The sequence below is a fragment of the Athene noctua genome, chromosome 6 (assembly GCF_965140245.1).
Source record: "Athene noctua chromosome 6, bAthNoc1.hap1.1, whole genome shotgun sequence".
NCBI classification, from domain to species: Eukaryota; Metazoa; Chordata; class Aves; order Strigiformes; family Strigidae; genus Athene; species Athene noctua.
In genome coordinates, this window is record NC_134042.1 from 23805969 (window position 1) to 23832144 (window position 26176).

Consider the following 26176-nt stretch of genomic DNA (forward strand, 5'->3'; position numbering starts at 1 on the left):
GCTGCACCTTGAGAGTGGAGCTTGTGCATCTGGAAAAATGAACTTCAATAAATCCATCAGTGAGTTTCTGGAGACTTGCACAGGCAGCAAGGTCTCCCTAAGACTGCAAAAGAAAAATTTTGTATGCGCTGCTTTGTTTTGAACATTCAACAGATGTATCTACACCACCACCCAGGCTGGTTGTTGAATAATTATTTTTTTTTAGAGGTGCTGAAGGTATTTTCAAATTAGGTGGCTTGAGTATCAATGACAGTGATCTCTATCAGTACAGGTTTTATCACAGGCAGCAAAAAACATGCAGGTCTCAGGGCTGATATTGGTTGTGTAGCTCATTGTCCATCCTGTTGAAGTTATATTGTTGCCAGTTTTAAGATAGCTTGGTTGTGTCTTTGTAAGCTGCAGTAGCTCCTTTGGATAGCAGTGACAGTGTATCCTATATCCATTCACAGAATCACAGAATCATCTAGGTTGGAAAGGACCCCGGAGATCATCTAGTCCAACTGTTCACCTAGCACAGTTCCCACCTACAGCATATCCTTAAGCTCCAAATCGACCCTACTCTTAAACACCTCCAGGGATGGGGACTCCACCACCTCTCTGGGCAGCCCATTCCAATGCTAACAACCCTGCTGTAAAGAAATGCTTCCTTATATCTAGTCTGAACTTTCCCTGGTGCAACTTGAGGCCATTCCCTCTTGTCCTGTCGCTTTCTACTAGGCTGAAGAGACTCATCCCCAGCTCTCTGCAACCTCCTTTCAGGTAGCTGTAGAGGGCGATGAGGTCTCCCCTCAGCCTCCTCTTCTCCAGACTAAACACCCCCAGTTCCCTCAGCTGCTCCTCATAGGACCTGTGTTCCAGACCCTTGACCAGCTTCGTTGCCCTTCTCTGGACACGCTCGAGTCATTCAATGTCCTTTTTGTAGTGAGGAGCCCAAAACTGAACACAGGAATCGAGGGGCGGCCTCACCAGTGCCGAGTACAGGGGTCAGATCCCTTCCCTGTCCCTGCTGGTCACGCTATTGCTGACACAAGCCAGGATGCCATTGGCCTTCTTGGCCACCTGGGCACACTGCTGGCTCCTGTTCAGCCGGCTGTCAATCAACCCCCCCAGGTCCCTCTCTGACTGGCAGCTCTCCAGCCACTCCTCCCCAAGCCTGTAGCGCTGCTGGGGGTTGTTGTGGCCCAAGGGCAGCCCCCGGCATTTGGCCTTATGGAAACTCCTCCAGTTGGCCTCAGCCCATGGCTCCAGCCTGTCCAGGTCTCTCTGCAGAGCCTCCCTACCCTCGAGCAGATCAACACTCCCACCCAACTGGGTGTCATCTGCAAACTGACTGAGGGTGCACTCGATCCCCTCATCTAGATCATCAATAAAGATGTTAAACAGGAGTGGCCCCAACACCGAGCCCTGGGGGACACCACTCGTGACCGGCTGCCAACTGGATTTAACTCTGTTCACCAAAACTTTCTGGGCCCGGTCGTCCAGCCAGTTTTTTACCCAGTGAAGTGTGCGATTGTCCAAACCTCGAGCAGCCATTTTTGCCAGGAGAATGCTCTGGGAAACGGTGTCAAAAGCCTTGCTAAAGTCAAGGTAAATTACATCCACAGCCTTTCCCTCATCCAATAAGCAGGTCGCCCTCTCATAGGAGGAGATCAGGTTTGTCAGGCAGGACCTGCCTTTCATAAACCCATGCTGACTGGGCCTGAGCATCTGGTTGTCCCACATGTGTTGTGTGATGGCACTCAGGATGAGCTGCTCCATCAGCTGCAATGATTCTTCACAAAAGGTCTTTTCAGGACTCTCATTGGTAGGGTTTGAAACTACAGCTTGCAGTGTATGTTCAGCACAGGCCCATCAGTGTAAGCATAACTTTTGGATGGGAACGAGAGAATTATGAGATGGTGAGGATGATAATTGTAAGAGAGGGTAGGCTCGGTATTGTAGTAATTGAGAACACACCACCAAGATATTATTTATGTGGCAGCAGTGAAAGAGAGAGTTCAGAATTCTTGACTTTTTTTCCTGGCTCTGGGAACTAAATTGGAGCAGATAGTTACAGAAAGCACAAACACCTCTAACAAAATCCCTATTTAGGTCATCTGTAAAGAGTAAACATGGGATGTCTGAATGCAACATTGTGCTCTTAGGCCTTTTGGCAGGAGTAAAACTTCATGGTATAGATAAACCAACTTGTGCAGACATTTATTAAAAAAAAAAAAAAGAAATCTCTTTACCTGTGCAGTTGTTTATGCTAGTACTAACACTGGTAAAATAATGTTATGGAAAATAATGGCCATAGATAATAGAAATGTTCCAGCAAGAATTTCTGCAATAGCTCTGACACAGGTGAGAAAAATAGCAGCTGTTTACTCACTCTTTAAAATATTAATTCAGAACCAGAGCAAAAACTCCTTTTCTGAAGAGTTCCTTCTTAAAGACAGTACTCGCAAGAGGAGTATAATCAGAAATTTGGATTATATTTGTTCATTTCAGAGTGATTTATTTATGTAGTAACTGCTACTAGCCCAAAGTGTAAAGCTTATACTTAAACTGCGATATGGTATATACCATATTTAATACGGTATATGAGATAGCTTTAGTCCAGGTTCTCCAAATACGTTCTCTGGCTTTGCAGTTTAAAGTACTACGTTTACCTCAAGCACGTAGATGTGACATGTCACGACTTTACACCTCTCTTGTCCTCTCTTGTTTTCCCCACATCACATAATGGGTGCAGTTTTTCAGATATTTGTGAGATTGCTAACATTTGGCACTATAGTCACAATCTGGCAACAGTGTACCTGTGCTGTTTCTTTGGTTACCCATAGAAATGCTATAGTAAAATTGCACTTTTCATCTCAATGCTGAATAGATTACTTCTTTACATATTTGGTAATATATTCTCTTGTCACATAACTCTTGTTATTGTTAATTGGAATTGCTTATGCTCATTGAGGGAGGAATACTTTTCATCCTGTTTTGAATGAAAATCTGTAATCTTGAATTTGTTTCTAAACTTCAGTCATGAGGAGAGCAGTGCAGGAAATTGCTGCTGTTCCACCAAATTAGCTTCTCAGATATCCTTTTAATTGGAGACCATAACTCAGGTTCTTAGTATTTTAGGAAGCTGAACAATACAAATTGAAATACAGATATTTCCAGTAAGGGTTCAGTTCAAAGAAGGCTTTTATACACAGATGAGTCTGCTAACAAATAGCATGTCATATGATAATGAGACCATGTTTTCTTCCGCAGTTTCACATTTCCTAACTGCACTGCTGTGAAATAAGTGGAGTGTTTATCTACTCTCTCTTAAACTGACAAATCTCTGCTAGGGACGAGTGTGCCCACTATAGACAGAACGTAGGCATACAAAAAAAAAAGTCTAAACTCTCAATCAGAAACACACCACTTCTAAATGCAATATATTACATTTGTTCAGAACATTCATTTCCGTCAAAGTATTCTGTTTTTAATGTAAAGACTTCAATTTATGTTTAAGAACAAGCAAACTATAGTACTCTGACAGCCGTTCACACTTAATTTCTTTGCATTAAACCAACAGCATTCTTTTCCACAAACATCTATTGTTAGGACAATGCTCTCAGACGGAATTTATGAGAAATGGAATTATGTTACCAAGGAGATAGCATTTACTATAATGAAGAGTAGATCCTAGAAAATGGCCCCTTTTACAGCAGCTCAGAACAGAGCCACAAAAGCAATTGATTGGTCTTGGCATTTAGTCTTATATCAGCTGTGTCATCCATAGCTTCAGGAGTGAGAACACTAATCTGAAGTGACATTTCTGTTCTGGCGGGCTTTTCTGCCCTGATGAAAGCAATTACTTCATTCCTAAATGATAATTTGCAGGAGTTTCAACCACTTTAATTGATAATTTTTTGTTCTGAGAAGTTCAATTGTGAAGTGATTAGCTGATTTGGTAAATAGAAATTTAAGGTGTGAAATGTACAAGTTGCTCCAAGGTAAAGGGCTGTTTATTGGGTTATTGCAAAATTGCTTGATAAAACTGCAGTTTCTCTATTATCATGAGTCTGGCAATTGCTTAGTTCAACATAGGAAGAAAAAAAGATCAAAATGCTAGTGTTCTGATTGCAGAGTTTGGGTTTGAACTGCTGTATCACAGCTCACTTAATTGTTGCTGTATCAAAGGACAAAGATTGTGTAGGATGGCGAATTTGTAATCCTTAAAAACCTGCCAGGTTCCTATTATTATGTTCTAATGACTCACTTTGGAAGTAAATCCTGTTATTTAAACGTTGCAACGGAGGTGCTTATTGGTAATAAAATATTCAATTTAATGATTAGTTCAAGCATACACAAACCTTTTCCTTGAACTGCATTTACATATTGAAAATAAAATAAAAGAAACCTCTTCTGTCAAACAACCACCCCTAAAAAGCAACCTCAGGTCTCACTGATATAATAAAAAGCTTTTTTTCATAAATTGCACATTATTTTTACAATAATTGTTAAAGCACATTTGGCAAAACGTATTTCTTCTATCTACAAGGAAAAGAGGCTTTTTAATAGAAACCAGTTCTGTGATATTTTCCTATATAGTGAAAAAATAATGGTCATTTCACGTATTAAATGAGAAATATAAAGCAAAAATGAAGGTCAAACTGATTTAGCACATCAAACAGTCTTTGTCAGCCAAGCTTAATATATCCTGAGTTTGTGGAACAAATGAAATTTTGCTGCTATGTTACACTTTGCTTCCAAACAACCATTACAACTGGTTTTATATATTGTGTGAGCATCAGACCATCAAACAGTGCATCTTTACTGACGTGTTGCTGCAGTGATGATCTACAGCAGCAATCTGCCATTTATATAAGGGCAAAATGTGCATCTATATTTAGTTGTGAAATTGGCCTATTATACTCTTGATGTTTACAGAGGCTAACATAAATTAATGATGACAGCTATGAGCAGTGCATTAGTTAAGCAGCAGAGTTTTTACCTTGAACTTGAAGGTTCCAGCGTTAACTTCCAGCATACACTATACAGCTTTCTTCACACATTAAATTTCTTCTGAAAACATTAATTTTTCTTGGACAGCATTAAATGGCTTCAATTTGTGGACTATGCCATTGATGATAATGCAGATAATGGTTTCGTTTACATTTTTGGCAAACTTTTGCCCTGTAAGAATGGTGGTATTTGTGGTGCGGCAAAAATGAATGCCCCTGACAAGTGTTTGCTCATTGAAAGGGTCTGATTTGACTGACTTTGAACTTAGTCAGATGTCAGATATCCCTTGTCTGATGAAAAGAACAGTTTGAAGAAGCAGTGTGCCTTACTAGGTTATGTACTGCACTTTCACCTGAAAGTCTCCTCATGCTGCTCATGTCAGAGCAAGTATAGATACTGTAGTAGCTATAGATTCCAGTTAACTATGACCACAGATCTGACAAGTATGCAGGTGTTCAAAGGTTCACAAGTTAAAATGCTGAAGTCTTTGATGAATTTTTGATGGATGAATTTTTAATACAGGTCGACCTTTTTCCTTTGAGGCTGCATGCTAGATTAATTGATAAATAGTGAGCCTGAGCAATGTTCGGATCTCCTAAGCAAACAAGTAGAAAAATCCATAAAAATCTGCTGTCTGACTTCTCAGACGAAATTAAAAAAGAAAGCAGGTAAACTTTAATGTGGCTTTTGATTCTCCTGCTTTCCTCTTTTTTGGGAGTTTTTACCCTCACAAAACTACTTTTCTCTTTTAAGCAGCATAACTGTTTTTTATTAGTCTTCAAGTTCTTGTGCTCTTAGTTCAGAAACAATCTGTGTGAAAAGGAAGTCTATGAATAGGACAGCAGAAAAAGAAAGAAACCAAAGAAAGGGAGAAAACATCAAGTGAAAAAGTTACCTTAAAAGAAAAAATCCCCAAAGATAGCTACATACTGTGTAGAAATTAAAGGTAGACATATTAACATGTTTTCAGTCTCAGTTTTTCAAGTAATTGAGTTAGTATTAGGAAGTTGGAGAGGATTATTTCATTTAATTCACATCTACAGGCACATTAGCTCTCTTGCTTCATTTTTTATACTTATTTGTGTCTATTATAATGAAAAAATATCCAGTTTCATGTACATATTTGAGCTCTCTAGGTCATAACATTTAGAAAAACAGAGCAATAACAAACAACCTTGACAATAGAAGGCATTTTAGGCTCCTGCTGCCACCAGTGGTGATGCTTGACTTGCTAGACTGTATTTTCAATTGTAACACGTGCAATTATGTAGTGCAGGTTGCTCTGCTTTACTTCCTCCATCTTTTCCCCTGTCTAAATCTTTTTTTGGAGTCTGAAAATCTGCACTGCTCTTCAGATGAACATCCACTTGGACTGAACACTGTTTCTGAGATGCCATTATTAATGAACACTTTTGAAAAAACCTCAGGCATAAGAGGAGTCACATAGAAGCAAAATAAATAAATATTTCAAAAACTAGGTCATTTCAATATTGATGCTGTTCCATTCTTTGAACTTCTAATTAAGTGTAATTGTCCCGTGAGATCAGTGAAATGAAAATAGTTTTTTATAGGCCAGAATATGGCCCATGGGTGGCTACCTATAGGTGGACTTGGTCATTATCTTAATGAATTGTACAGGCATTAAAAGTCAGCTTTTCCATGTATCCATTGTTATAAGTGGGCTTAACTGCCCTCACTGTTTGCACTGTTCAGCTTGAAGCCCCAGAAAAGACACTCCTCAAGAATGTGGCTGAGGGAACAGGTAATAGATTATTCCTGTAATAGATCAGAGTTTATAAACCTTCATATTAGTTAAATGGTTATAATCATCCACTACATTGCATTGATATAAATACAGAAATTATTTTAGTAGGTTATTTAAAAAAGGAGAAGGGATCAAAAGTTGATCTAAATATAAAAATATCGAAGTATGACAATACTATATTAACATAGAATAAGGTAAGAACGAGATAAGAGGATCTTTCTAGAGTATCTCAGAGCTGCACAGATGCACACCTATGCACTCTGAAGCAGCATAAATCTATTTCTTTATGTAAACTACAACTAAATTCAATAGCAAGTAAGCATTCTTCTGTTCTTTACGTTGGAAAACAATGTATACAGAAGGACATATGTAATTGAAAGTCTCTTTCAAGAGGTTGGGGTTGGATCACTTGGCTCCAGCCTGTTTTTTTTTTTTTTTTTTTGTGTCCCAGATTCATTGTGTGCTCTAATGTTCCACATCCTTTCCATATATCTGATTTCTTTTCTGTGAAATGGATATAACATCTGTCTGACTACGGCCTTTGGAGAGTTGGATAACATTTATAGTGGACCTTTTGATCCTTGAATTTAAAAGATAGACTAATATAAAAATACACTCACACATATTGCTTCATTCTCTTTAAAGCTTGTTATAAACATTATTAGATATTGTTAAGTGTTATTGTTGTACTGTATCTGGTTTTGCTGCTACTAATCCGTATTGTTGATAGAGGCTTAAGAAATTTGCTGGTGGTCGATAACAGCTGAATTAATAAGTATGATGTTCAGTATTACAGGAATTGCTCTGTTCTGGTATACTGTTGCGCTTGTTTCTCCTGAAATCAGGGAGGATATCCATTAAAAATACCGTGCATCTTCTGTGAGAGTTTGCCATACTTCTCTGCTTGTAGTTAATGAACATGAGCAAAAATGATGATGGCACACTGCAGATAAACTGAGCCATTATATCTGGAGCTCAGCAGCCTGTCTGTCCTTCAAACCTTGTTTTATGGCCATTGCCCCCACTCCAATCTCTATTTATGATGAGTACAGTGAAGGTACTATAAAACCCCACTGGTACTGTTATGTAGGGCTGAGCAGGGGAAGACCAGTATCTCTGAGAAGCCTTGCTTTGGGGGTCTTGCCTGCATCGGGTTTGAGAGAACAGTATAGGTGAAATATCAATGCGAGCTGCCTTTCTAAAACTGGGCAAGTCTGTGGTATATCTTCTTCCAAGCTGTATTTTGAAATTGCAGACAGAAATATTTATTTGTAACCACAAACATTCCCTTGTTTTCATTCAAAATGCAAACGCACAGAAATAAATTATTTCACTGATTTTTACTGCCCAAACTGAGACACAGAAGTGAGGTATTGATATGCTAAAAAATCCTTGGTAATGTAGGTCAGTGCATCTGTTGATATGCTGTAACACGTTCGATTGCCATTATATGCTGCAAAAGTTAGGAGCTGTGATTGTCCTATCTTTATAGTGACAGGTGATGATCTGCCAGACATGTGGAGGTTGTAGGTGTGCACACAGAAATGAATGCATATATATGTTTATGAAAATAAAATATATAAAATGATGTGAAATAAAATATGAAGCAGGTTAAGCTTGATATGACCACAAGCACAATGAAATCACAAGTGAGTTATGAGTACCAATAAAACTTTTATGCAACACCATATTATTGTGTCTTCTGCATCTGATGTGTCTTCAAGAGAAAAATCTACTTTAGAAATGTTGTGTACACCATTTTAAAATTATATGGTAGTATTTATTGTACCCTTTCATCTGTAAAAGCCAGACCCCCTTTATATCAGTCCATCTGGAAAGCTCTAAAAGGAAAAATAATATATATTTTAGAAACCTACTATCTATAATAGCATTAGTTTTCTAGCCATTAAATATCCTGTTTATATGATACTGCATCTCAAAATTATCAGGAGCTGGCAGCTGGAAAGCTCTTCATCTTCTTTAGTGGCCTCTGTATATGGAAGTTCTTTGAGAAGTATGTTCTTAAGGGAACACATGAAGTTTCACCATTGTATGGTGACATCATCCCTTGATTTCTTAGCGATGCACTCTGATCCAATTATCTGAGCTCCTTCACCTTCTCCACAGAAGGCAAAGAGGGAGCAATATTTATATCCTTATATTTCTCACTGTTGCTTTCTTGGTGCTGTGGATATAACATCTGTAGATGTGCTTGTCTGTTGGGGCACCTTCTCTGTAAGAGCTCCTACATATATGATGCTTGCTTTCTTGGTGCTTTCTGAATGTTTCTGAAATCCACTTAGTAAACATGGGTATCATTTACCACACATTTATTTTTCTCATTAGCAGGAGAGCCTGAGAGTATTTCTAAGTATTTGCAACCTGATGCTGTAGCAAATTCATTTGTACCAAGAACCACCTCTAATCCCAGTGTCATATGACAGAATCCAAGATGAGTTTTGCTCCTGTGTCAGCACCACTGCTTTCTGTTGTGCATTTTACTCTGTTAAGAGCACCTGATGATGAAGCTGATGTTGCCTGTCAGAATCACAGGTGCCAGTGAGGATTAACAGTGATGATTAGGTCATACCTAATGAATTCCTGCATCCTGCTGAGGAAATCATTGTTTCCAAATTAAGGACCTATTGTATAAGCATAACTGCAGTGTCCAACACCACAAGTGTATTTCCCTAGTGGAATTATGTAGAGTAGAAATTAGGATTTGTGTGCACATTTTGACAGACACCATTTCTAAATTTAGCTTAATGCACTGATGCCAAAAGAAGAGGGCTACAAGTTACAAATTTCTTGACTTGAGTCACTCGGTGAAGCTTCCGCAAATGACAATATACCAAATGGCTGGGAGAAAAAATGTGTTATTGATAATATTGTTTCTCAGGAGTTTCTTTTGTATGTTAGCTCCCCATCCCTTGTACTTTGGGATTTTTTTTTTGTAAAAGTTTGAATACACATAGGTGGCTTTTGAAGGATGTTGTTTACTTACACAGGTAGCCTCACTTTTAAGCTTAACTGACTTCCACTGCAAACTTAGTAATCCAGTAATGCATTATATAAATTTACGTTGCAATATATTATTCAATTTCAGCAATCTCCTGAAGCCTATACAGGACTTGTAAACTGTGGATTCAGTCCTTGGTGTTGCTAAGGAACATTCTGTCACCATTCAATTTCTTACTTTTTCACAAGTGGCTGGGATCTGTAATATTTCTGATTTGTTTTACTAGGGATCCCCAAAAAGCCCTCTTCTTACATGGAGTATAATTAGGTGCTTTGAAAAGAAGGTATGAATCTCTTGGTGCAGACTTTCAGGATAGATCTAGAATCTCAACTCCTCTGGATTCGTCAAAATTGAATTGGGGACTTGAAGTCTTCAGGCTTGTCTTCTGGAAGTGTGATGACAAGTAGTAAAGGCCATCCCTTGTGCCATGAAAATGAGCTTCTGCTTGCAAACAATTGGGCAGAACCACTTGCCTGCCTCTGCCTTATGTTACTTTTGTAATTGTAGGTGTTTAACTTGCATAGGGTATCTTACTTTGCTGAAATTAATTGCACAGTTCACACCTCACAGAGCTGTAAGCTTCCAGGTTTCTGCATATACATAAAATAATTTTATCAGCTATATTTAATGCACCTTTTTGAGGGATTTTACACATCTGTAAAATTTGAAATTGGGCAGAGATGCATCTGTAAATGCATTGCATTGCATTTCAAATGCATTATGAAATCTTGTTTTTCAGCTACCTTTCTCCTAGAATGTGACTTAAAATGTAGCTACTAGTGGTCTATATAGTGTACATAAAGACAAGTATGCTCTTTAATGTGGGATTCAGTAGGATGGTCTGTCTTTACCTGTGGGTAAGGACGTGTCGTTTCCTCCCATATCTTTATTTCACCATCTCTATTTCTTAGCCAGGCTATCTTTTTAAATATAATTACTATTAGTGTAGAATTGTGTAGGGAATATAATCTGTTAAGCATTCCAAGGGAAGTGTGATGGAGGGATTTCATTTGTGTTTTAAGGGTCCCGCTGATCTGCCCTTTCAAGTCTAAGGTGGCAGAGACAGCCATGAAAATGCATTTGGTTAAGAATATTAAAATAAGAGAACCTCTGTAGTTTAAATTATTTCTAAATTAGAAAGATAGGTAAATAAGAGGTCTCAGAATCATGGTATTAGATCTGTGTGCCTTCATATGCCAGAGTGCTTTTGTAGATCTGGCTTTTATGATTTTTTTGTTGTTGTTGTTGATAAAATCCAGGGTTTCAGGAAGGGTTGTGGAAGCTTGAAAGAGAAGTGTTTGCTGTTCCATTATACACTGGTTGAATTCTAGCTTTGTTGTAAACCGGTGACTAGTTAATGGAATTGTGGCTTTAATTTAATCCAATTAATAAGTAAACAAATAAAGGAGAGGAAAAAGACTTTGTGAGGGACAAGAATAGTCTCTACTCGCTTTATGCAGTGATTGACAGACATCAACCTCAGCATCAGCACCAATCTCTGTGCAGCAAGGCAGAGGTTTGGTCAATCTTATATCCTGAGTTGAACACTATCAAAAACAAACAAAAAAAAGTTTTAAACTTCTCATTAAAACCAAAAGAGGCATTATCTTTGTACTACCTAGACATTGACACCTAATCTTTTGGGAATGTGCTGTAAATTTCTTGTCTGCCCCAAACCACACAACAAAAAACTTAATCCCTTTTCCCTTGCAAAGCTGTATTATTATATATTGAAAAAAACTGAAAGTTGAGTTTCCTTTCAGTTTCAGGGAAGGGTCAGGAGAAAGACTCCAGTGGTTATCTTCTGCCATCACAATGTGCATTAATCAGTTTTACACCAAGTAAACAAAGAGCCCAGGAGTGAAATCTGAGTTACCTTTAGATGTTGCATATAGGTGATAGCATGTGATACACTGATGCAACAGGACTAAATTAATGTCTTTGCATTTTCACCTGCTCGTGGTAAAGCAGAAGGTCCTTTCTGATCAAAACATTGTCAGTCCTACACGTATGTGGTAGTAAATTACAATCAGGAATGTGGAGCACACAACTATTATTAACTACTTGCTCACGCCTTTGAGGTTGCTGTTCCCACAGCAAGGACAGCTGAACAGCTCATAAAGAGCAGCTTCATGAAATCCAGGAAGGTTTATATTATTACGGCAGAGTTAAACTTATGTGTCTCAGAAGGCACTGTACAACCTGTTTGGTCATCTTGGCTGCACTGCAACCCCTGTCAGAGATGGTACACACTTCAGTCATCTGCTTTTAACCTTCTTTTCCCAGGAGTAATAATTTGGCACAAATTTAGAAAAAATTGGCTTATAGTAGGTCAGGAGAAGGAAGAGCATCTATGCGGATAAACCCCACGTGTACACATTCTTGGGAATTCTTGCAACTGGCAGCAGAAAAAGGAAGGGCAGACTAAGAAGAAAGTGGCTGAAATGAGTTTGGAGTAGTTAATATGTTGGTTACCACTGGAACTCAAATATTATCATACATTTTAATCATTCAAAGACTGGAGTACCATTAACTGTATCCTGAAGTCTGTACATCCATACACAACAACATTTTGAATATGTGGTAATTTGTATAGAAGACCAGCAGTGAAAAAGCAGATTGGTTAAATGTGACAGGATACTAATATTGATGAATGCCCTACTTTGCTTATTTTCTTTCAGTTTACAAGCTTTGAGGAAGGAAAAGTCCCGAGATGCTGCTCGCTCTCGCCGGGGAAAGGAGAATTTTGAATTCTATGAGTTGGCAAAGTTGTTGCCACTGCCTGCAGCCATTACCAGCCAGCTTGACAAGGCATCCATCATCCGACTTACAATTAGCTACCTGAAAATGAGGGACTTTGCTAATCAAGGCGATCCTCCATGGAACTTGAGAATGGAAGGACCTCCACCTAATACATCAGTAAAAGGTATGGAGTAAATATGTTGTACAGTATCGAATATGGCAGCCTTTAGTAACCTCTAAATTGAAATTTTTACCATCATCCTCTCTTCTTTCCCTGCATATCAAATCCTTTAAAGGGATACAATTGTGGAAATCTGAGGTCTGCATGAGAAAGACACCATGTGAAGGTGAAATTAAACCTCTTATTTTTATTTTTTATTTAACATCGAACCTATTGATGTAACTATTACAGCTTCTGGGTGACGTAGGCTAAATTGTTTCAAGTTATTTAGCAATGATTGTGTTGCTTTGTTTTAGTGTGTTATATAAGGATGTGTTTGAGAGGAGCATGGCATTATTCCTTGGTTTGAGGACTCAATCTCTTAATTGACTAAACCTTAAAGGCCAAATCATGTATTTCTGAAGTTTGAGAGCATTGCATCCAAATTTTTAAATCTGCAGGTTATAGACTAGGGTTTACTATCTTGTAATGTGTATAGAAACTATTTTGACTTCTGAGCCAGTTGGCATCTATCAACATTTCAGCCAAAATAGACTGTTTTAAATATTAAACACCCTCTTTTCATGCTCAAACACGCAGTTGGGCAGCAAAATCAATGCTTTAGACATGAGTTGCCATGAAAGTCAGGTAATAGAGGAATCAGTTATTTTAGAGGCTTGTATAGCTGTTGGTCCCAAGTAGTGTTTCCAATTACTTGTGTAAACTGGACATTTTTTGGTAACTGTTTTTAAATTCTTGCTACTTATGTAGATGAGTGTGATCTTGCTATCTGATAACTATTTTAAATTAGGGAGCAAGGTGTATTAACAGAACTCAAAGTTACCAAAACCTGGGGAATGTGCTTGTCCTGACTTAGAACAGGAAACTACCCTGTTTTATTTGAGCTGCTGATCTCACATTTTGGAGGAATGTCATATTTTGGAAAGAGGCATACGAGATCTGACAACTTCAGGTTTTTTTCCACACATTATGAAACTTAAGCTCTTAAACTACACTAAACTATATAGGCTGTATATATCATGAGGCAAAAAAAGCGCCACCTTTAAGGGTGGAAGGAGGAGGGGGAAATATAATATGTATCAGCCCACAACTGCCCATGAAGGGTTACTGGTATTGATGGTGCAAAGGGCTTTTACCTGCTATTCCGTTTAAAGGAAGTAATATTAATTCAGGAGTTTTATAATTTTCAATGGATGGAGATAGACACGGAGGGAAAAAATCAAAGGACTTGTGATTTGATTTAGTAGCTGGACATATTGCATCGTTTCATATATTTCATTTATATTATCTGCCACAACATATATAATTTTCATGGAGAACAAAAAAAAGGTAATAATTACATCATCTAGTGCATAACATGGTTGATGGGACTTCTGATATAATATGCAAATATTTCCATTTTTTTCAGGATGAGTTTATTCTTAGGCAATTAAATAGTGTTTCAAGGCCAAGGTAAAGTGGACTCTGCTGTACAATCTATGATCTGTCTGTTAAAATAAATCATTCTTTCCAAAGTTCCTGTAGTTAGAGAACGTACAGTGCTTCTACAAGCTCTCTTGTATTACAGAAAGTCTGATCTTTGCAGATCTCTGTGTATGTTTTCAGAGTATCTGGGATCTGTTTTACGTTTTCCTCCTGCGTAATATAAACCTGAATAGTGAGGCTTCCTTTTTGTGTAAAGATTCTAATGAAGAGAAGAATTTTAAGGGAGAATGAAACCTTATTCTTAAACAACAGCATAAATGATATGTCCTAGATTAACATTCTTGTCCCTATAAAAAAAGCTAGGTAAAAATGTAATGTCTTTTCATCCTATCTGATACAGTAATCCTGGTCCTCCATCCATCTGGTGATATAATAGTTCCTGTTTCCCTAGGCATAAGGAGTGAAGGGGTGTGGAGGAGCTGGGAAAGGACTTTTTCTTTTTTTTTTTTTTTTTTTTTCCCCTCTCTGAGTACTTTGCTTTATACTAACTAGGATATTATTTATGTGTCAGTATATCAAAATAATGCTTTATGAAACAGTGTTCCATTGTATAAGAATTCCCCATAAGCAGGTTGAACTGTATAGTACAGGCATATTTTATTACTTCACCAGCTCTCCTTACACAGAAACCTGTTAACAAGTTCTGTTCAAACATTCATGAAATTACACCAAAAGAAATTCATTTTCATTTATTAAGGTTGCTTTTTTCTGCCCTTGAAGAAGTTCATATGGATAAATAAGCTCACATAAATAGCTTGCAGCTTCACGTGAAGTATGGTTGGTAATCCTACAGTAAAACACTAGACATTATACTTTGTGCGTGCTCAAGTAATCTTCTGAGTAGACTTAAAGGTATTTGGAAAATTATATGAGAGGTATTTACGTTGCGTAGGCAATTGCTTTTTTGTTTTCTTTTTTTTTTTTTTTTTTTCCTTCCCCCAAATGTGTTGGTCTGCTTGTGTTAGTAGTTAAATTTCAACGCTTAGTTTTAAATTTGTCCCCCAGTACTGTACAGCAATTTTATAATTTTAATTTAGTATTTCAGGAAGGTCCTTTACTCTGCCCTATATTTATCACAGCTTTTCTTAACAGTCTGTAAAGGCTGATGAGCTTGTTTTCTTTTGCCTATTATGTAGCGATCACTACAAGTTGTGCTTGCAAATGAACACTCAGGTAACTCCATATAATATTTTCAGAGTCAATTACTTCATGGAAATGTCTTGAGCAATTGAAAAGTAACAGATAGTTTTCTCCATTATTTTAGAAATATCTGTATTGTTATAATACAGATCAAATCCACAATGAACATTATGCATTATTCAAGAAATGACCAGGCATTCTCAGCAGTGTTTCAGCTAAATAACTGATGATTGTAACCTTTAAAGAAATCTCATTGTGGTGACTATTGGTAAATCATTTCTCCATTCATAGTAATCTTTATTTAGAGGCTATCTAGAAACCATTATATCCTTTATTAATCTTAAAAGCAATAGCCAATGATTTGACATTTGCTAAAAATGGATAAATCTTCCATCTTCTAATACAGCAGACTTCAGTCAATTTTTTTTTGGTACATTGTCTGAGACTTTCTGTATATAGGAACTATTGGTCCTTGTAAACAAACACACACACAACTTACAGTTGATGAGCTTAAAGATTACATCTCTTAAAGACCAGGACATGATTCTCATACGGCAGAAAATAATCAAAAAGTTATTTAGCATCAGTAGGAATAAAATCGTTATTCTTTGAATTCTACATACAATATGAATAACAGTACTATTCTCCTCTGTTTCCATTCCTCCAAAAGTCTTTGTTTGACTCCCAGTATTTAAGGGGTATGTTCTGAGGAGAACAGTCAATGTCCTGATCAGTTTTTTGCACTCAAATGTGAGTTTTGTGAAAGTTAGGGTCTGGGAATGGAAGTATTTTTATAGTATATACTGTGTGTTCAGCTAGTAAGTGGCGCTTTACATGGCATGCACTTGAAGTCCTCTTGTGCGTTCTGATTACCCGAACCATACCATACCCTGTAGTCCTTTTCCAGCATCAGACTCTTGTGAGAACCTTCATATTTTTGAAAATTGTCTTCAAATGATTTATTCCAAATTTCTTTATATTTTTAGCACAAACTGTTGCTGAAAGTCATCAAAGATCATGCAACTTTTTATATTCTTTTCTGCTATGTCATAGGTGTTTTACCAAGCCATATTTTCTTCCTTTTTCAAGTGAAGAGAGGAAGGGAGAGGAGGACTGTGAGGCACTGTGTTGTTCTCTGGTGTGTTGAACCTGTTTGGCTGATGTAAAGTCATGCCATGTATTTCCTTTTTGGGCAGTCTTTGGGATGCTGGTACTGACTCGGGATCACAGTCACTACAACAAGAAGACTCATGATTCTGGCTTGAACAGAGATCCTAGTATTTGCCATTCCTGTTTCTTCTGAAGCAGCAATTAAACCCAGTAGTCTGTGCCTAATTTTGCAAACCCCTGTCCTGGAAATGTGCCATGAAGACATCAAAATAGTTACTAGATTTTCATTCTTTTTAGCTGGTGAGGTGTTTATTTCTGTCTTGGAGATACAAGTGTTTGTGCAAGGCCATGAGTCTAATTTTCTGCTGTATGATGTGACATATGGAAACCAGAGTACGTAAGACAACTTTGGGCATGTCTTTTCTTTGAATGAAAAAAGTAATTGTGGAATTATCCACAATCTCAAGTGATAAGTGGGTTTATCATGAGGTTTTGTTTTTTTAAAAAACAAAACTTTACATTTTGTGTTACATCAGTAAAATAATCTTAATTCTGCTGTAAAAGAAGAGATGAATGAGAGATTCTATCTGAGGAGTGAAAAGGACTTCAGTAAATAGTACTGACTGACTGGTAGGTTGCGTGAAGAATGTCACTTATAGTTCAGCCATCTCTACTTTTAGCATTACATGTTCTGCAATTAAGTAGCTTTACACATTTATGTTCTGGAATTAATATGTATCAGTATGAAAAGAAATCAGATGCTGTCAGAAGCGCTTGTGTTGAACTCAAATTTATCTTGTCCAAATTATTCTTGTCCAATGTAATTTAATATGGCTCTTGACATGTTGCTTGCACTAAAGCATTCAATGTTACTTCAGTTCTGCATTGGTAATGAAATTAAAAAAAAAAAAAAAGTTTTGATAATCACAAGAACAAATACAAAATTGCAACTGTTGCCTTAAACTGTCATGTTTTTCAAATGATCTATTATCAACATAAACAAAGTATGTAAGTATAGGTTGAAAATGAACTTGATGTCTTATCATACTATGGAATTTGGGATTGAGGAAATAAGTTCAGCACTTCGAATTTTATGGGAAAGAAAATAAGCAGTAATGATACTTGGAAAGTATGGTAATTGTTATCCCAAATGTCAAGTAGGATTATTTTCATTAATTTAAATACCTTTTTCGAGTACTTTTTATGCTGGATATGTGTGTATTTTTAAGAGATAAATAAATGGTTCTCTTCTGAATTATTATTGTAGAAACCCTTTAAATAACATTACTTGTTGTTAGCCTTCTATAATTTAAACTGAGTGTTGTCTTCTGAGCAGATGTAAGATAGTACAAGCCTTTCCCTGCCAAGCCACACAAGCCTTACACTAAAACCAGCCTTCTCTTTTGAACCACCACACAATCCTGTCTCAGAGAAACCATCTATAGGCACAACAAAATAAGAATTCATTTTTCTCAGTGTTTGTGGCCTAAAACATTGTTCTTTACTGTTAGACATGAAAAGGTAACAGCACAATGCAGGTGAATTGGCAGTGTAGCTTGTTATGAAAAGGGTCTCTGAATCTGGCCATCCTGCTTTGTGTGAAACTTCTGCTCTTGTGCTGGAAATTTCTTGATAGACCTTTATTTCTTCCTATTTTGCAGGTGTTTTTCTTACAAGAATCTGATTTCTGTTTATGTGTAGGCCACTATAAAGTGCTCTGACTGTGTACCAGCATCAAACACTGATTGTAAACATAGTGTCTATCCATTGTAAACCTGTTTATGTGGCCATAGGGACAGTGCAGCTGTAGGAGTAAGTAGCTTAGTCATCAACCTTTTACAGAGGTTAAAGAAAATTACTATTAGGGGTTGTTTGAATGTAGGAAACAAGTTCTGGAAATTTCAGACAGTCAGGGCAAAACATTAATGTTCTTTGTGAGAATTATTGATGGTTTTCTAGTATGAAAGATATGGAACCCAAAATGAGGTAGCTCTGTTTGAATCTTGTTGTGATAGATAAGATGAATTGAATACTGGACTCAGAGTTGGTGGTTGCTTAGTGACAAGTGATCATGACCTGATTGCTTTCAATCTCTGCAAATGGAAGAGGATGCCAACCAATATACTCAGTGATTTTGAGGGACTAATTGCCTAATGGTAAAACTTATGTGTAAAATTGATTGTGAGGAAGAATTTTGATGGAAAAATTAGAATAAAAGTTGACTAGAACTCTTAAGGAAAAAATTATGAAATGATGGTTTCCTATGCACTTGAAAATTGCATAACTGCATTTTTTTTTCAGAATGGAAGTAAAATCAATAATTTGAAAAAATATGTATGTATATTTATGTCAAACTCTGGGAAAAAAGGGAGATATATAGCAGTTAAGATAAACTGGAATGTCACATGCAGAAGGTTGACAAACAGAAACATTAAGGAAAAATCTAGCAGAATTAGAAAAATTAATTAAAAATTTGTTTTGTATGTTAGAAATGGGAAAGTTTCTGGCAACAGTATAGGCTCATTAGTGGCAAGTAAAACTTCTGCTGATGCAGCAAAGGCAGGAGAGCTTGATACAGGTTTCCTTAAGTGCTTCCGTTCTACAGGTCTTTGTAGTTCAGGTTACTGTTTCAGTGCTCGGGGAACAAACACAATCATAGTCATCAACAATACAAAAACTTGGGGAGGAGAATTCTGCTGTCATGGTTTGGTGGATTTGGCAGTATTAGGTTTAGATTTACAGTTGGACTTCATGATCTTAAAGGTCTTTTCCAACCTAAGTGATTCTATATTGTATCTTCTTAATCAAAATGGGGTTATTATAGGTAGTTGTGGATTTTGTCATATTGTTCGTTTCTCCTTATTTCTCCCTCAAGCTCCTCATGTGGAAGCATTCTGCTGCTGGAATCTAAATGCTGGAGTCCCAAGTGTGAGGCTCCAAGAACTGCCTGCTCTGTGATTGAATCATACCCATATGTGATGAATGCTTTCTTTTACCTTTTCTGCTGGGGAAACAAGAAATCTTTCTTTAGTGTCTCAATCAAACTTTAAAAGTACTTGAAAAACAAAAGGGTGTAATTCTTAGATTCCGAATAGAGCAGATCTTCCCAACAGAGCGGGGAAACCGCTGACATTTCAGTAATATCCACTGGCATTGCCCTGTTGGGGTTGCCACAGTTCGGTGTTGCTTTGATAGGTTACCTGCCATGGTACAAGCAAGGGACTTTGAAACTCTTTGGCATCATCAACCTGTATCCTAGTTTGCAGTGTTTTTCAGATATTCCAGAACTGTTGAATAAATGGTCTTTTATGTGTTGTTCAGACAAGGATCGGGTTACCTCTGATTTCAGCCTGATACAATTTTCAGCATCATCCATTCTTTGCAATGCTGGTGTGAAGTTTGCAGTACTGACCTGTCTTAGCCTCAAAGCCGTTGTAGGCAAAATACTGAGAAACTTCCTTCACTAAAGGGATGAAAGTAAGATCGTATATTTTTTCAGCAAACATGGATAAATGAAAAGTAATTCTTATAAAACAAACCCAGCTTAATTATCTGAAATTGCATTCCAGTTAACTAGGATATGCATTGTATAGTGAAGTATTTGTAAGGCATTTGACTTAATAGTGCATAAGAATTATTGTTTTAAAATACTAGAACATTATATTGACAGAACGAAGCTAAACACATTAACTTTGATTGATCTTGCAAAGCAGATTGAAATGAAAGGTACTGTTAAGAAAGGAGTTTCTGAGGTTTTCTGCAGCAACCACTCTAGGCATGATCATCAATGAACTGGGAGTAAACATGGCATAAATGCTGATATAAAATTTGTAAATTACAGTGATGTTTGGATCACAGACAATGATCTGTGCAGCTTAGTAAATCAAACCTCCTAAAATTTATTTAATTCGGTATAATGAAATAAAAAAAATATTATTGTTGTTGTTATATTAATTTTTATCTTTGCTTTCTTAAACTCCAGGCTACTGGTGTTAATTTGTAGTTAATTTTATTACAAGACTTGAAAGGTTTTGGTTTACTTATGATGCAGAACAGGAACGATGGGAAAAACATTTCAAGTTCAGCTCTCCTTTTTTGCATGAACAAAGGCATAAAAAGAACCTACCTGATTCTTTCAGTTCTGCTAGCAGAAATGATAGAATGTTTTAGTTTCTCATGGTGCTTTATTTGTATCATAAAAAGTTTTATCCATCAGTTCTGTGGAGACACAAAACATTTACTGCTGGGAACAAATTAATAATCTAAAATGTTGTCAATCAGATGTCATCCCTGGAAGAGCTGTTTATTGCTAGAACTCCACCTTACAACTTAACAATTAAATAGGAAAACAACCAAACAGTAAGTGTTTTTAAGAGCAAGGAAATAGAACAGGTGACTTTAATGTCTTTTTTCCACTCCCAGCCACTACTGTATTTTCATTCTATTACACTGCAATTCATCTTCCTTTGTCTCTTGTGCTGTTAAACTGACTTGCTTCTTTTTGCATTTTCATTATGTTCGTTTAATATAGTTTATTTTTCCTCACCATTTTTTTTGGTTTGGAGTCCTTAACTGAAACACAGAATATTCATGTCTTTCTATGTGTTTGCATTCTCAATGCAATGAAAACAACCTGGTGAAGAATATTAATATTTAAAAGAAACCCCCAAAAGTTTCTAACTTTTCACTTAATTCTTTCTTCCTTCAATGTGCATGTCTTTCTGTGCACAGTAATCCTCACTATATCATTCAGAATTCACTCATGAGTTGAACATACCTTCCTTATTCCTGCCAATGGTGGGTGTTGTCATTATAATTCATGGTTGGGAACATAGACAGTATTGACTGAGTGGGTTTTGGTAAGGGCATGGGCTTCAGACTTGCAGAGGTAAATATGACAGGAGAATAGTATCGACAGTTGCATTGGCTCCAACCTTGGCAATGATGATAAAATAAGTCAGGGAAAATTTTCAAATTAAAAGCAAGTTAATTTCTTGTCATTATATAATGATATGGATTTTAATCCAGTAGAAATGTCTACGTAGAAGTCAATTCCACAACAGTCCCCTTTTCCAAAGGTCTTAATAAAATGTTTCCATATGATTTTTACATTCATGTTTTGCGTTGCATGGGTTAGCTCCAGGTGGTCTTTTTTAGAAGCATGAATATCTTAAATTATATGTGCAGTCTACATAACTTTTTCAAATAACGCACATGGTGGGGTTAGCCAATTACAGATGTGCAATAAATCTGGTGTGCCAAAAGCGCTTGTTCTACTTTTTGCTTTTAGTAATCAGAAACAGACAAAAAGTAATCACTGCTGCAGTTTTTGATATGTAAAGTGAAAAAAGGCTGTTGTTATCTGTAGATAGCAATGTCTGATAGAACTTTTATCTCTTTATTTGCCCTTTTCTGAACAGAAGAAAAGTGTCTTTGCGATGAAGAGTATTTTGGACAGAGCTTCGGTAAAGCTTAATATTGTCGTGCTCCATTTTGCAAATGAAAGCAGTTAAGGAATTGGATCTTGTGGTTGGATTTAACAGATTCAGTATAGCTGTCATACCTTAGTCTCCTCAACTGAGCAGAGAATGTAAGAAAATACTCAGAGTCCTGCTAAATTCAATAGAGCTTCACCTTTGTTTCTTATATTAATGTAGTTTATTGGTTTTCTGGGTCATTTGAACTTCTACTGTATATCTCTAGTTGAATGACTGCTTCTTTTAGACCTTGTTGAGTCTGTTGTAGGGATGATAAATACATCTGTACAAAGAGCTGAAGAAATAGATTAACCAACTAATAATGAATGTAGCAGAGACCTTAAAACAAACCAGCAAAAAACCCCAGACAGGGTTCTATGTTCTTATTGGTATGTAGACATGAGGGAATAAAGCAGCATAAATAAATGGGCTTTTATAATATTTGTTTTACCAACAGTTACATCACTCTATATTACAAGTAAAAAAATATGACTCAAAGTAAATATTTGGTCTGAAGTGAAAGAAAACATGCATTTTTTAATTTTTTTTTTTTTTTTAAAGGAAAGAGTAGATCTATGTTTCCTACCTCACACGTTTGCAGTTTTATATTTATTAGTATTTTCCAAAGTGACTGTCTCAGTAGTTGGAGTAAATAGCAGTCAGAGCCCTGCAAATGAAGTTTAAAATGAATGGATGTAATAATAAATCTTATTTTCCTGTGATAGTTATATGAGATACCTGTGGTCAACAGAGCGAGATTTAGATACTGAAGGTAGACCCAGCAATTTTAAAAACCAAAGTGCAGTGATTTTATATCTATATAATATGCAAGCGTTACCACAGTCTGACCAAAGTTTGACCACAATATCAGCTTAATTTCTGCAACTGTTCTCTTTGAAGCCAAAGGAAGGAAATCGAGTTTCCACCAAATCCCTATGCTCTTGTGGTCTCCCATTTCAATCAGGGATATAAAGTAGAATACAATGAATCCATAGTAAAGACTTTCCCAGGACATTAGAGAGATCAGTAAAAACTGTTTTCATTAGCTGTCTGTAATTAAAGAACACCCTTCATAGAGAGCTTACAATTTAGAGAACGTGTAAGCCTCTATATCTATCCAAGATTGCAAGCAAAATAAGAATCGCCACACAGTTGGGGACTTGGGTGTTGTCTTAAGATATCAAGCTCCTTTAAGAAACATCTTTTCTGCTTATTTGTTAGCTTTTAAGCCAGGGTGAATATTTTTATTTTTAATATCAAAGGTTTTAGTCATATTGCAATTTTTGTTCCTAAGGAAGGAAAGACAGGCAAATACCTAATAAACTACTTAACTCTAGTTGTGCTGCAGTCCTCCTCATAAATGGAGCCATTAGAAAATGCTTACCTTAGTTTCAGTGCTTGAGCACGTCACTCCCTATAATTCTAACTCGCAGAGTTAGCCAAGTGCATCTGCACAAGCATGTGTGTGTTGTCACTTTGCATTCTACTTGTATCATATAAAAATTGTTTTTGCTTTGCTTTGCATGGGGTGGTACCACGTGCAAGTACAAAATTCCGTGTTTTATTTCATCATCTGGAAAGTCATTAAATGAATATTCATACTCATCAAAGGAAGAAGGAGAAATCTTTTTGTTCACATTTTTATATATGTAGAAAACTCCTAAACATTACCTATGGCAAGCAGAATAATATTGTCAACATTACCTCACTTGAGATTTTATAGAAAAACACAGTTTTGAAAGGTTGAGGAAAAATCAGGAGCTGGTTTTGTGTTTGCTTTTTTAAGTACGTATGACATTTCTACAACTATCAGAGCAAGTTTATATGTTTATACATCCCCTTTCACATTTGAATTGCTGTGTATGCTAGCTGTTTCTCATCCTCTTGATGAAGCAGAACAGTGCTGATAATGCTAATAGAGAAATTGAGGCATATACAGATTTAGGGCTAGCTTTTCAAAAGAGCGCAGCACCCCAACTGGGGCCAGATTTCAAAAGATCTCTGATCCTATTCAACAACAAAATAAATAGCCAGATTTTCAAAAGATTTCAGCACTTTGGTAATCTGATCATAAGAAGCAGCTGCTGAGCACATTTGCAAAGCCAGCCAAGAGTGACTTGTTCAATATCACATGAGAAGTATGAGGTAGAGAAGGGAATACAGCCCTCTTCTCGTGTCCCAGAACTAAGAGTCCAGTTCTTAAGCAATAATGCTGTCTTCATGTCCTTTGCAAGAATACTGTATTTAATGAGCTTTTCATTAAGAAATTTAACCCATGTCTGTGAAGAGATAATTTTCAGAATAACATTAAGGTTTACACTCAGGGTAGATAATGAAGCAATCGAGGAATACTGCTAATCCATTTTATAATGAACCACTGTGTTATATTGTCTTAATTAGGTATATCTTATAAAAAGAAAAATTCCCTTCAGTATTTTTAAAATATTTTGTAGTCCATTGCCAATCTTTTAAGTGTCACAAGAAAAAAAATAGAGTAGCAAGGTGTTCCAAAGAAACCTACAGAAGCTTGTAGCAAATATGTTGTCTGTCAAGTTCAGGTGTGGTTTTCTGTGGGTTTCAACCCTCATAATACATTCTGAGGGCATAGTGTTTATTTTTGTTTACATTTTAAATGCTTCTTTCTGTCCCTTTCTAGAGATGAAGCAATGGGGTATTTAATTTTCTTTTACTGAAGATAAATATTTTGACTGGTTATTTAATACTTTGGCACACTATTTTCTCTTTACCCTTATATGTGCATAAATGCTGTTACTTACTCTTCTTGTCTTGCTCTCTGCATTTTCTGTCTCTATTTTTTTTTCCTCTGCTATTCTTTTGCTCCAACATCCTTTCCTAAAGACTTAAAGGGCAAGTTTTCTTTCACAAATATTACTAATGAGCTGAGAGGAAAATTAGCAGCTCATCTAACCTCATCATACATTTTGCTTTTGTAACTGGTTTCTTCAACAGCCTCATGGAGGCTGTTGATTCTCCAACAACCTCATTAAACATAAAGGAACTGTATTCTTCATAGGGACAGCTATGTTGAGAGGCCATTTGGCAGCCTTGAGACTAAAAGCTCCAACATTTTACAAGGTCTACATATTGACTCACCCATCACTAGCTTGGAGTCAGCCCAACAAATGTTCCCTGGATAGAAACATCAGGCAAAGCCAGGGCTCAAACAGCTTTCCAGTGTGTGCTTTCTGGAAGTTTTGATGTAATTTGGTCTCCAGCAGTGATGATGCCAGACAGTGAACATGGCATGGGATGATCTTTGAAGATGCCTTTATCTGTCTTGAAGGGGTTCTTATTTCACCTGCCGAACAGGAAGATGAATTTTGGAGACAGCTTCTGTTCAGTGTGAACTGAACTGCACACAAAGGATAGATACATTGGTCATGAGATGATTGGCCCCTGAAGTACAGAGCACTTGCAGAACTGTTTTGTTGAGGTACATTGAGAAGCTGCGATAAGCATCCAGTCTGACTTCTTGCAGACCCCAGACAGTGAACCTCATCCAGTATTTTCTGCATCTGTTTGAGATACAGGTTTATCTCTTTGGAAAGTATCTAATGTTGATGTAAAGCATTTAAATGATAAAGAATCAACTGCATCCCTGGGCAGATTGTTCCAACGGTTAATTACTGTCACTGTGAAAAAAGTGTGCCTCATATGTAGTCTTATTGCAGTTTCAGCTTCCAAACACTGGATCTTGTTATGCCTTTTTCACTAGATTAATGAGCTGCCTACTGTCAGAAATCTCTTCCACATGTAGGTATTGTGATCCTCTTAACCTTCTTTTCAGTAACTAAATAAATTGAGCTTTCTTAGTCTTTCACTATAGGGAATGACTTTCAGAAGTCTAATCACTCTTATAGCTCTTACTTGAGTCCTAGCCAATTTTCTAACATATTTTCAGAATGCAGGAAACCACAGCTGAACACAGTATTTCAGTGACAGTGTTGTAAAAGCCTGAAGTAAAAATTGCGGTATCTGTTCCAGTGTGATATACTTTGGTTTATCCTAGTGACATATATTTAATATGCATTTTGATTTAACATGAATAGCTTTTTTTTGTTTGTTTTTTACTTTGGGAGTTAACATGAATTTCTTTCTTATTGTGGTGGTTCTGGATTCTTTTTGCTCTTAAGGCTTGAACAATGTCGAGATAAATTCTTGGGAATAATGGTGAATGCTGACTTTTGTTTCAATGTTATAGTTATGTCCTGGTTCAGCTAGGATAGGGTTAAGTTTCCCCA

The 26176-nt window shown here is 36.7% G+C and overlaps 1 protein-coding gene across 6 annotated transcripts in view; it reads left to right on the forward strand.

Moving 5' to 3' along the window:
• NPAS3 (neuronal PAS domain protein 3) overlaps positions 1-26176 on the forward strand; it is a 612152-nt gene that overhangs the window by 172746 nt on the left and 413230 nt on the right. For 4 of the 6 annotated variants that reach the window (XM_074909196.1, XM_074909201.1, XM_074909199.1 and 1 more), the window contains exon 2: positions 12461-12705. In XM_074909196.1, coding sequence (XP_074765297.1) covers positions 12461-12705 — 245 coding nt within the window. Of the gene's footprint in view, positions 1-12460; positions 12706-12817; positions 12869-26176 lie in introns of all 6 variants that reach the window. The other 2 variants (XM_074909198.1, XM_074909200.1) reach the window with 1 other exon arrangement.